Here is a 13,872-nt window from a genome sequence, read left to right as displayed (position 1 = left end):
AATTTTCTAGGCATACTTATCAATACTGCAAATAATGCGTAAAACGATTCTCTAGTTCAAAATGGATGACAGATTGTAGAATAAGAACAATTGGTTGTATTTTTTCTATGCCTAATTAATTTGTTTTATAAAAACATTGTGCTGCTTATTCTACAATTGGCGAATGTTTCGGTTCACGCTATTACTCTTATACTATCCACCGGTTACGGATTACATAGTATTGGATAATAATAATTTCTATGAACTCAAACAGCGAAACTGACGAAGCTTCAAGGTAAATTTATTAGTGAAGTTTACATTTCGTGAAGTACATTTTAAAGTTAGAATTCAACAGTCTTGTTTAAAGGAAATATCTATCTTCATATCGAACCTCATAATAGCTATATGCATAATTATATTAATAAGATAATTTGTGGAGGTTAATAGCATTACTTGCTATTTTTATTCTTTGTTTTGATGCCAATAATTTTTGTTTTTTACTCGGATGTAATATTAACGAATTAAATTTTTAGGGGGAACGAAGCATCATCGTCAAATAATTCTACCCCAAAACACCCAGAAGAACAAACTCAGCCAGTTTTATGCTTGAGTCCAGTTCCGGGTAACTCACAGGACATTATGAAGCGTGCGGCGAAACAACTGATCGAAAGATATTTCTATCAGCTACTTGATGGCTGTGGTAACCCTAACTGTAATAATCAGTATTGTGCATCCAGTCAGCAGGTAAAATCTTAATAACATATATAAAAGTTAGATGAAATGTGTTGTATTGACAAGTTAATTTAATTCTCTTTTCTTAATTTTAAGGCAAGAAATTTATCACCTAATGAAGCAGCAGCAGAAGCTATAAAGTTGGCTGAATACAAAGAAGCAAAACTTTGTGACAGTTATCCAAATAAAGTACCTCGAACAGAAACCAACAATTGTGATACTAACTCTGAGTAAGTATTTCTATAATCACAATGGATACATTGGCCATGAAAACAGCTTTAAACAAATGTATCATATTAACAAATACAAATGACTTAAAGACATATATCAGACAGTTAATTTTCATTTTAAGTTGAATCTGGCAATATTCAAGGATATTTTTTAATAAATATGTAAACTTATTACTTGTGTACTATATCATTTATATGGGGATCAAAAAGTAATGTTGCTTTCTTAAGTTAAATTCACAACTACATTTTTAACAAGTTTTTATTTCTTATTAACAATATATTCACCATTGTTATTAACAACCTTTTGCCACCTAGTATACATATTTTCAAAGCTGAAGCCTTAAAAATCCATCAGTTTTTCTGTAAAATATGTCAACAGAAATGACATTACTTTCTGGTCCCCGTAATATATACCTAGTTATGTTGTGTACATTTTCAACAAGACATGAAATAATAAATTAACAAAAGGAATTATTTTTAGTCTCTACTAGTTGTAATAAATACACACATAACACATTAAATAGTTCTAGTTATCTCCCTCATACATACAGTTATAGTTATATTTTTTACATTGCCATACTCATCTTGGGATATTTTTCAATACAAAAATAATTTCTATAATACAATATCAATAGTGTAGTGTAAACAGGCAGCTCTATTAAATATAAGACATCATAAAAAAGTAATTGAGATTTATTTTTATTTTAGCACATGTAATGCATCAAATAAAATAACTAAAATTACTGGCAGCATTGAAAAAACAGAAACCTCATCATCTGATAAAGAACAAGAAAGTCTAGCAAAGGATACTAGTCATATTACTACACAGGATGATACTAAAGACCCTAGTCACAATAGTAAGTGTCTGTTTAACTGTATTTTTTGCAAGCACAAAGTAGGACATCCACTCATTTTGTGGATAGGTGACTATGTTAAGGTTTTATTAGGTAGACAAAGACTACCTTGTTATGCATCAGGCCGCAAGACACTGGATGGCAGGCCTTTTCCAACTAATCCTATTGAAAATCTATGGAGGGGGGGCTTATGCCCACTAGTGATTTTTCTATGGCCGCAATGATGATAATGAACAGAAATCCAGTTTTATTCTTTTTCATTGTTAATGCAACAAATTATATGTACAAACAGTACCTGGTGATAAATATTGCACATCGACCTTTGGACAGAGAGAATCAGCTAATTTCGACTTCATATTATACTATCTCTGTCCCACTCTACCTATATGACGTTTCGTCAGTCGTTGTATTTCGTGCGACAGAGATAACGTTTTATGAAGCCGAAATTAGCCAATTGTCTCTTTCCAAGGGCGATGTACAACATTTATTGCCAGGTACTGTAGGTACATTGAAAATTTAATTATCCAACTTGATTTATTTATTATTATGTGCCGTCAAAATTCAAATAATTTCATAGTGTTATTTTATATCCACATTGCATATTATTTTTCTTCCTGCTTTTGCCTAACGTTGATTTATGGGACAGCTATTGTATAATATTTTTTATATAATTTATATTATTTATACTCCACTCAAATTAGCTTTTAAACATTTTATATTTCTAACATACCATTACCTTGACTAAAAAATTCATTTAGATATTTTATTTTAGATCTGTTAAAACCATATATTTAATTAATTAATCACAACTATTGTCATTAGATGGAGCACCATTAACAGAGGATCGAATGCGCCAGCTTTGTGATGATTGTCTGCAAAGTAAAACACCTCAGCCATTAATAAGGGCACTTGGAGAAGCATTCACACAACCCTCTATATTGGCCAGGTCTTTTCAGAGTAAAGTAACAGATAAGGAGACAAGATGTGAAGCAAAAAAGGGTACAAGTGTGTTTACTTTTTTAAAATACTAAGTCCGAAAAAACAAATTTTTATAAACTTTTTATTTACAAATTATAAATTATACATCATTTTTAAAATGATTAAATATACTTTTAGTACATTTAATCATTACAAGTGAGGGGAAAGAACGAACATTGGATATTCAATGTGCATATTTACCATTTTATGCTTGGGCAAGTCAGACAATACTTGGTGCAAGAAGAGAGATTAATTTTTAATTAAAGTTTTTGTTATTTTGTTTATTAGGAATTCATAAAGCCTCCTCTATAATATTTGTCATCAATCAATCACTTTTTACCAATAAAAACAATTAATTTGATTCTTATGTACTTATAAACTTTGTTTACATTTTCTCACTGCTTCAACTGTGTATATTAATAATTTTTGTGATGTTGAAATAATATAAGAAGGAAATGTTATCAATTTAAATTTCTATTTTTGTATAATAATTAAAAATATTGTAAATGAAATTTATAGATAAAGAATCAAAAGCAATGTGTTCATCAAGTGACCCTGACAAGGACATTGACAGTGTAACTGGACCTGGTTTGGATGTGGCTTCATGTCACAGGGCATTTCAGTATCTTGCTAAAGTAAGAATAAGATTTTTTTTTACTAATTGAATGTTCTAAACTGTAATAAATAAATAGTGTTTTTGTTTTCGAAACAACCATTATTTTTAATTATATAGCTATATTCATACTTGTTGGTCCTCATAAAAAAGGATGTAAAGAGATTTTTGATTATAATCAAAGGTCAGATGTTTACATAAGGTTGAAGTGCTGGCCTATTATAAAATGCACTTTGGAAGTATATTTCGAGAATTGCAGTCTAGACAGATGACTGAAAGCCATATATTCGTATGAAGTTCATATATTTGAAAGTTAGGTTTAGATAGATTTGTATCCATTTATTCCATCTCTAATTATAAGTGGATTGTTTTTAATTGTAGGTACCTTCAGAATACTATAGTTCCGCGCTAGTCACGGCCCTGACAACTCTAGCCGAACACTTGAAGATTGACTTGAGGATAAATAAGAAAATGGCCATGGAGGATGTTGTAAATTGCTTTGTGATAGCTTTTCAAGTACCTGATCTTGGATGTAGTGATTACTTGGAGATTGCTCTACCTGCACTGTGTCATGCAGCAGAGCATTTATCAATTAAAGGTACTTTAAACATTTAATTAAATGGCAGCTATTATTGCCATCAAAAAGTAAAAACAATTAGGGATGTTTTAAAATTAATAATATCATTAAGTTGTGAAGTAAATATGTATTGTGGGATTTATCTTAGAGCTGGTAGGTTGGGGTAGTAACAACAAAAAGTCCGAAGTAGAAATGTGTATATTCATTGGAGCTTCGCCCATATAATACCGATGTAAATGAAGAATTTTATTTCTCTGGAATTCCCCTTTTCATCTCCAGAACATTTCAGATCAAAATACCTTGACACCATTATTACTAATATTCAATACTGTTTACATTTTTTGATGTTTCTAATAGAAGTTTACCTTTTTATAAAGATTTTTGTATTGCAGCTCAGGCCAGGTTGGCGCGGATATGGGCGCAGCATTGCAAAGAGAGCTTACGCCACATATTAGAAACATTACAACAACTTATAACGCTTAGAGTTATATCAACCAACTACACAATGTATTTTCAAATGCAAGATGATGACGGAGTAACTATGGCGACTAAGCTTATGAAGGTAGAATAGAATTTAAAGTCAGATCGAGCTTCCCTATAATAGCATGCTTTAACTTATAGCTATGGGTGTTCCAAAGGTGTATTGATCTGTGATGAGCCCTCAACAAACTCGGATGACAATATCCTTAATACAGCATTAGAGCAGTGAATTCCTAAGCTTTATTATTATAGCAAAAAAAACTTTTTCTTTTTTATTTTATTTTGTAATAGGGCCTTTTTATAACTTTTTGTTTGATTCACAGACACTACATGAGAATGTATATTAATACCAAATTGCCAACTTATTCCAGAAATTTACCAAAAAACAACTAATTTTATTTTATTTACAACTTTAAAGCTGTGCTTGACATTTTCAATTTATTTTTAGCATTACAGTGTATATGCTCCTTTAAACGAACTGAGTTAATAATATTATTGACACTGACAAAATAATTAACTTTCAGATAGTATACTATGCTAATATGCTCGCTGGTGTAGTGGAACACAATAGTAAAGAGGAAGAGCCAGTGGTTTTACCGCACCAATTGGATCCTTTGGGAGATGCCTTATATGATCTTTTGCCACTCTCTTCCTTGAAGAGCTCTAAGCAGTCACGAGTAGAAGACCCATTAGGTATAACCTTGTCTTTTATCTTGTTGGTAAGGCTGATTTAGAATTCTCAAGCATTTATATTTATTAACATAAGTTCTTTATATGGATATTGTACATTGATCATGTTTATGTAAGACATCTTTAAGTTACATTTTTATATAAATTATTATAGCAGAAGGACGTTTACTGCTGAACAGGATTACCTAATAGATTTCCAAATGGCCCAGTTGGAAGTGGCTTGTGTCCTTTGTTAACTTGAAATTTTTTTATTCCAAAACATAGTGTTTACTGTAATTCTGGTGTACAAGTAAATAATATTGATGCTTTTCCAACACGGGAACAGGCACCATACAATGTACCATGTGAAAAACAAAGTTTCGTAGTTCTAAGATTGATGCCATAAACACTCGGCAACTGAAATTGTTTTTTTTTTTAATTAAAAGCCTAAATTAAGGAAAATATGGAAGCCTATAAAAATATGAATTCAATTGGTAAAGCTGTTCTTAAGTCATGACATGACCAATGGAAGCAGGTTTTAAATTTTATATGCATATACAGAGATACATTGATAAATAGAGATTTGATTGATTAATATTTACCTTAAGTCTATAAATTAATAGCTAAAACAATGGAAAGGGCTTAAATGTGTTACAAATAGTTTCTAGCCTTCTCAATAGCCCAGAATTTTTAGATAGAAGAGTGCTTTTGCATGTAAAGGAACAGGCTTATTCCAGTTTACATTTCCAATTTTTCACTGATTATACTATAATTGGTAGAGACGCCGTAAACCAAAACACTGTTTTACAGTTACGGTCACCGATTATAGAGGAACCTAAACTGTGTAATTTGGTATTATTCCTCATTGATGAAAATTTATTGGAGAAATTTCCATTATTTTTTTAAATAAATGAAGTCAATTAAATGAAGTTTTATTTTAATCGTTTTTTGTTGCAGCTGTTGAATTAGATATAAATGTGTTAGACGCTAGAAAGCCATACCTGCCATTTGAGGATTTCTACAATGAACCTCTTAGTGATAATATAGAAATGGACATAGATTTTGCTAGTTATAAATCTGATATTACTATAGGTGAGTACATATTTTTTTAACCAAGCTTACTATAATCATAGAAATTCACATTATCCTTTTATGTATAACTATTAAACCACTAGTGTTGTCTCAGAGTTTAGGAACATTAGTCTAAGGTAGAAAATCTAAAAAAGTAACAGAGTTTGTGGTCGTTTATATATTCTTTGTATTTGTCGCTTTCTCTCCTTTGCTCCTATGTCTCTCTGCGACCTCTCTCTTTCTCTTATCGACCTCCTTTCTTGTTTGCTTCTCCATTACTCCTCTCTTTCACTTTTGAGAAAGGTGGCTTGCGTTCTTTACTGGAATCATTTGTATACCTAATTAGTATCTTTGCATGAATTTTTCAAACGGCCCTTTTAAATATTAAGGGGACTGATGTCCCTTTTTTAGGTTAAATTCACACGGCTACATTTTTAAAAAGTTTTTATTTATAATCAATAACGTGTTCACTTTTTTTGTCAACAACCTTTTGTTATATAGTATACAACGTTTTCCAAGTACGTAATGAGCACCTAAATGACAATCAAATATCGACATGCACAGAAACGACATTATTTTCCTGTCCCCTTTACATATTCTACGTCATCATTATCATCATTTCAGCCGTAAGACGTTCACTGCAGGTTATGGGTCTCCCTGATAGATATTTAATAGAGCTGGTTGGAAGCGAATTTACCAAGGTCGTGCTTTTTTTTAAAAGAAAATTTCTTGTAACTCAATAGTAAGACACTTATCGTGTTATTTCAGGTAAGAAATTTGCGTTCCTAAAGTATCCTTTTATACTGACGGCGGCAACGAAGTCGCTCGGCTTGTACTACGAGAACCGCATCCGTATGTTCTCGGAGCGGCGCGTGTCGTTACTGCACTCGGTGGTGGGCGCGGCGCCGCCCATGCCCTTCCTGCGCCTCAAGGTCCGTCGCACGCACATCATTGACGACGCACTCGTCGAGGTAAGTACCTGTATTCACTTAGTTTAAGGCGCTCCTCCGCAGATGATGAAGAGAATTGTTGTAGTGTATTGTAAAAACTGTCGTATCAGCTGATTACTACCGACAAAAAAAAATTGAACTACCTATCCTATCCATTCAGGTACATTAGAAAGTTCTTTATACAATTATATGTGCTGTGATATCTTCAAAATAAAGCGTTTCTAACCAAAAATCGAAGATCGAATCAGAAATGAGATCTACAGAAGAACTAAGGACATAAATCGATGTCGGTTTTAGAATTGCTCATCTGAAGTGGCAGTGGGCGGAGCATATCTCTCACGCAACCGAGAGCTTTTGGTAAGGTTCTCGAGGGACGACCACGAGCCGTTAGATACGACGTGGGCGGGCCCCCTACTCGCTAGACTGACGACATAGTCAAAGTCGCGGAAAGTCGTTAGATGCGAGCAGCGCAAATTCGATTATCAATTTTCTTTATTCAAATTCAAAATATCTTTAATAGGCATTTAAATCACACGCACATTTAATTCGACAGATCGTCTAGAGCTAGCTAGAAATTAGTTGCAATATTTAAATGGAATTTACTAATTATAAATGTGTACATTATAATATCAATCATGAGTCAACAAATCTGGGTAGTTCTAACGATAGTCACACCAAAGAAACGGTGCGCCAGTATATACAGAGACATATCTAGAAGCGATCCGCATCCTACCGCCAGTCTATGACAAACACATTTATATGCAATCTCCTATCTACACGCTGCACAAAAATGATGGTCCAAAACCAGATAAGAGTGAGTGTATACGTCGGATACTGTTCAATTTTAGTTAAAATTATATCTCAATTTACCAAAGTAAATCTGGTGTTGCGCTTTCGACTGCCAGCGCTATCTATTGGCGCCGAGCGAAGTTATAACTTCTCGAGCGTCATCTTGTATTAAGTAACAGTAACCGCATACAACGCGACTTTATAAATATTTATGAAATGATGATGAAATAGCAATTTGGAAGACCATAGATCATACTTCTCAAGTGGCTACACACTGTGCATTATATAGCATAGCTGGTACTTAAAACGTCAAATATTTATCCCAGTCTGCAGCGTACCGTTTACAAAATGTGAATTTCATTTCAAATATGAATACAAAAGTGTAGTAAAGATGTCTTATGTCAATGAAAGTATGTCTTACGAATTTAATTTATATTCTAAAAATTATTTTGGACTGTTATTTAGTGATTGTATAACTTGTACAATGTGAATATGTACTTCACAGCTGGAGATGGTAGCGACAGAGCGTGCGCTAGACCTCAAGAAGCAGCTGGTGGTGGAGTTCGAAGGCGAGCAGGGTGTGGACGAAGGCGGCGTCAGCAAAGAATTCTTTCAACTCATCGTCGAGGAGATATTTAATCCCGACTATGGCATGTTCACACAACAACCAGATTCACATACTGTGTGGTAAATATACAGGGTGACTGTTAATATTTGTAAAAGTTTTAAAGAGTTTAAAATTATATTTACAATATTTTCAGACATAATAAAAGAGTGTTTTGTTATTAAAATTAATTATTGCTTACTATCTGTCTTTGCAGACTTTTTATTTTATGTTATGTTATTGTTATCACATTAGAAAAATAAAATAATGTAACATATTTTAGAGTGATCACTTCATACAAGTTCATTGTAAATTTGAGTAAAAACCATAAGTGGGTGAATATCAAACAAATGAGCTATAAATTTACCCTCTTTTAAGTTTTAAGGCGACTTTCCAATAACACTGTCTACAAGTTAGTAATTTTAGTTGTAGAAACTAATTAGAATCCATACCAATACTTCATAGATACTTAACTAAATGTGAACAAGATTCAAATGTCTAACTTAGTGTATAAAAAGAGTACAGAATTTTTCATTCTTTGATCAAATTATAATGCAGAAGATAATGTTAGAAAAATGCACTAAAGAAACCCATAACTTCGTCAGCATTGTGGGGCAAAGTTATGGGTTCCTTCTTCGTTATTTTTTCTTTAGTAATGAAATAATCCGGTTTAGGATACACATTTTCAAATAAAAATGGTCCGATTTAACAAACTAAAAAAGTGAATAGATGTACACGCAATTGGACAGCAATCGTAATCTGTTGGGACGTTTGATTAGTTGGCAAAATATGAATATGGTTGTCAAACTTAATTCTTCGCTATTGGGCTATTTAATTTTGTATCATAATATTTTTCGGTTTAATCCAGTTTAGTTAAATATTCGTGGAACTTGAGAATTTGTGATATTTATACACATTTGAATCTTGATTTCATTTATTTATTTACCTGAACCTATGAAATATCGTGTCAAGCCGTCGTTCGGCGTTCTCTCATTAAATAATTGGACCATTAAACTTATCTCGAGCCATAGTCCACAGAGGGATTTTTGGGGTCCTTGCGCATAGATACTCCCTGGAGCGTGGCAAAGTTGTTAACATTGTCACCTGCCTCCATTTACTTTAAAATTCGTCATATTAGAGATATGATTTTCGTTTAATATTTATGTCTTTTTCTAATTACTTTTAATTCTTAGGTTTAACCCAACATCTTTTGAAACTGAGGCGCAGTTTACTTTGATTGGCATCGTCCTCGGATTAGCTATATATAACAACGTAATACTGGCAGTCAATTTTCCCATGGTGGTCTATAGGAAACTCATGGGTAGAAAAGGCTCCTTTGAAGATTTAGCAGATTGGAATCCTGTGAGTTGATTTTGTATCTGTTATTGTGTTTTTTCATTAGTTTTTTATTTCATCAGTTAAACAAAGTACTAATTATGCAGCAGATCTATAATATTCATTAATGTGCAAAGTTATTTTTGGATAAAAAATAAGGAAGAAATATTCAATGCGATTGATTCAATTTACAAAAGATAACTTTTTCCGTGTCATAAGCTCGGAAAATAGTACAAAAAAGAACTATATAACTTTTGGGCCATTTTGTCATATCTGTGCACAAGTATATGTGAAATATTACATAATATTTCGTCTCACACAAGTAGGATTAATTATACTTCTAACTTACTGGCAAAGCAATCAAAGCTTCTACTAGTAAAGCAACCCATTTACTTTAGGTGAATTTTCATCCAAACGTTTTTCGAATTATGTAAAAAAGCCAATTAGTCTGTATTACAGTACATAGTGTATAGAAATAGTATATTGCAAGTAGTGTATTCTTATTTTACATGACTATTAGTATATATGTATTGATGATAGTTTTATAAGACCTATTTTTAATTATTATATTTTATTTTCAGATTTTATATAGTGGTCTAAAAGACATGTTAGATTATACGGAAAGCGATTTAGAAGAAGTGTACTACCAAACTTTTAGGATATGTTATCAAGATGTGTTTGGCAATAATATATTCCATGACCTAAAGGAGAATGGTGATAGTATATTTGTTACCCAGGAAAATAAGAGGGTAATATATTTATATATGTTTAATCGTATGGAAAATATGCTCCGATACAAACAGACATTTTTTAATAAAACTCATACAAATAAGTTTGCGCTGTTTGTTAAGTACAATACATCAACATCATAAATTTAAAAAAAAGTAGGTTTCGAGGGATTTTTTATGGAAAATCCTGTGTAAAGCACAATGGCCGGAGCAGATCAATCAGGCCATGTACACTATCAAATGAACGCTTTGCGTCTTTTCACATTATAAGAAAAATAGTTTATCCGAAGTTAGATGTAATTAAGTAATCATTTTTTTAAATAATTCTTCTTAGTTTTTGGGGTATATAATTACAGATTTAATGTTGCAGAGAAATGAAGAACCCCTTTATTTATCTTATTATCAACTTTGAATTGTGACTAATGGTGTCTTAAGAATATTGTCGTCCTTCAACTTAAAAATAAACTTGGTTGCGAGATAGACACCTGATTCGAGAAAAATTCACAATAAGCTCTCCCTTTTTTTTGAGATAACATTTCTGACTGTGAATAGTTTTAACGTGGACAATAATTTCCAGGAGTTTGTGGAGCTGTACGCTGACTTCTTACTCAACGAGTCAGTAGAGACGCAGTTCAAAGCGTTCAGACGCGGTTTCGTGATGGTGACGGACGAGAGCCCCTTGCGAGCGCTCTTCCGCCCTGAAGAGGTCGAAACATTGGTTTGCGGCAGCAAAGTAATTTATCTTTTTTTTAATTTATTTTATTTTATTTTACTCATTTATCATAATAGTTAATGCGTAATCGAATTAGGAATGAGATCTTTACACGAACCAGTCAATTGGCAAGTTGAAATAGCAATAGACAGCCGTTTTAGACAAGGTTTTGAAGTAGAGATCCACCATAGAGACCTAAAAAAATAGATGATCTTTTAAATGTTGGAAGACATTAGATGCGGACCGATTTCTACTGGACTTATTGGAAATTATTGAGTTCTTAAAATGTCTCAGAATTGGCCATCAGCATTGATCATGATAATGATACTATTTATATCCATGTAGTTTGAAGTTTAAATAGGCACTACTCGATCACCTAAGGAAAGTCAACCAGATACCTACATGGTTACTAATGGTTAACATTGGGTTAGTCCAAAAATGAAGAAAAGAATCAAATATAAAAGAAATATTTATATAGGACAATAAAATTTTACTAAATGTAGTAATGTCATGATTGATAAACGGAGTGTAAGATGATTTTTAAACGACGTGTATATGAGAGAGATGGATGAATGCGGAAATATAACTCTTTCTATCTTTCACAACGACGCCGCCATTGTGTAAGACGTATTAAGATTTCCTCTCCATTAAAATTAGTTATAATGCTAAATTATCGCCTATTATTTAGACCCACCTCCACATTTCTAAATTACATTTTAAATTTTTTTACTTTTTTTAAACTTTTTTGCGTATTATTAATATTTAAATTATTGCTTGAATAATCAATCAATGATTTATTTGCAGAATTTCGACTTTAACGAGTTGGAGAAGTCGACTGAGTACGACGGCGGATACACGGCCGACTCGCAAACCATCAAGGACTTTTGGAACATCGTGCACAGCCTCCCGCTGGAAGATAAGAGGAAACTGCTGCAATTCACAACGGGCTCGGACAGAGTGCCCGTGGGGGGGTTGAGTCACCTCAAGCTGGTGATTGCGAGGAACGGGCCGGATTGCGACAGGCTCCCCACTGCGCACACTTGCTTTAACATACTGTTGCTCCCCGAGTATGAAAACAAAGACAAGCTACAAGACAGACTGATGAAAGCCATAAGCTACTCAAAAGGTTTCGGAATGTTGTAGTGCGATAGCAAATTGCTTTATAATTTTAATAATTGAATTGATTATCTCAGTAATGTTGTAAATGAGGCCGTATCGACGATGAATTTGTATTATTAATAAAGTTTGTTTTAACGTATTTAGAAAATTGTTTTATTGGCGCGTTGATTTTTTCGTAAGGTACCTTCGTCGTCATATGTACACTGTACTGACTTATGGTGCAGGCCACTTGCGAAACGGTCTCATAGGAGATTAATTCACGATGATACTCATGTCCAGCAGTGGGTCTTCTATGGCTGAATTTATATTATATTATTTACATCTAGTTTCTTGTGACTTGTCCACCAAAAACATACATTGGCCAGCCTGTGAAATGCTAATATTTCCTTCGCAAGAATAGAAAACAATATACTTTTCAAATAGAATAAAGGTAACTAAAAATGTATTTGTCAATGAATCGCTGTATAAAACGCAACGAATAATAACTGTAAAGTTGTATTGCAGTATAAAATGTAAAAACAAGATATAAAGTGAATGCAGGACCGAGTACGCATTGCATTAATGCATATTTTTCGATAAGCCCCTCTCCAATGTCTGGACACTTCACAATCACTTACATTTTACACTTAGTTTTAATCCATTTAAAAAAAAAACTTTTCCTGCCTGCTCTAATACTATACAAGCTTCCTGGAGTACTTATGGCAGATGAAAGAAAAAGTTATCAAAAGTAACAATACAAAATATTCGGGTAATAAATACACGAAGAAACAACCTGTGAAAAAGTGATAAAAATGGAAGAGAATGTAATATCTGTAATAGATTAATAATTAGAAAAGTTATGCTATTTTTAACACTAACTTTAGGAGTGTAAGAAAATGGTACTGTTACTAAATTGTTAATGCACAGAAATATAAAATAAATATGAAATGTAACAATATTATAATTGGTATGGAAATTAAGACTAAGAGAATGTGATGGAAAAAGAAATAGTGAAAAATATTGAGACAAAAGAACAACGAGAAAATATTTTTTATGTGAATAAATTATTAAGAAAATATTGTCTTTGTGCAATAACAGGGGGAGGCAGAGTATAAAAAAGAGTCAATTGCAGGTCGCGAGCTACGGTTTGCTAATCATTCAGCTAGAGGGCTCTTCAATAACCACACCAAAAGGTATCAAGTGATTTTGAGAACGATGACATATTTGTTTACATAGATTATAACAAATAAAACAAAGATTTGTATATTATGTTATTTACTATTTAAATTTGCTTATAAATAATATTAAAAGTATAAATTCTAAAAATAGATCAAAAGATTATAAGTCGCCACCTACAAAATGTTTATTTTAGTATCATTACCTAATACATTTACAATCAATGATTATGCTAGAGGCATAGTGATGAAATTAAAGAGAAAAATTCTCGATTTTTCTTTTCGATATTAATAAATT

The 13,872-nt window shown here is 32.4% G+C and overlaps 1 protein-coding gene across 1 annotated transcript; it reads left to right on the top strand.

The window, feature by feature from the left end:
- Window positions 1-74: 74 nt before the first annotated feature.
- Ube3a (ubiquitin protein ligase E3A) lies at window positions 75-12,559 on the top strand. Its single transcript, XM_068771443.1, has 16 exons — window positions 75-274; window positions 513-723; window positions 808-941; window positions 1,650-1,798; window positions 2,618-2,794; window positions 3,293-3,408; window positions 3,768-3,984; window positions 4,356-4,525; window positions 4,968-5,136; window positions 6,070-6,204; window positions 6,952-7,154; window positions 8,428-8,609; window positions 9,720-9,888; window positions 10,443-10,610; window positions 11,167-11,322; window positions 12,106-12,559. Exons 1-16 carry the CDS (start codon window positions 240-242, stop codon window positions 12,442-12,444), a joined length of 2,730 nt encoding a protein of 909 aa, XP_068627544.1. The 5' UTR covers window positions 75-239; the 3' UTR covers window positions 12,445-12,559.
- The last annotated feature ends 1,313 nt before the right edge of the window (window positions 12,560-13,872 follow it).

This window comes from Battus philenor, unplaced genomic scaffold (assembly GCF_028537555.1).
Source record: "Battus philenor isolate CCGP_79_NKW_IND1 unplaced genomic scaffold, ilBatPhil1.0.hap1 SCAF_4, whole genome shotgun sequence".
NCBI lineage: Eukaryota > Metazoa > Arthropoda > Insecta > Lepidoptera > Papilionidae > Battus > Battus philenor.
Note: the sequence above shows the minus strand (reverse complement) of the source record. Positions and strands in the feature narration are given on the sequence as shown.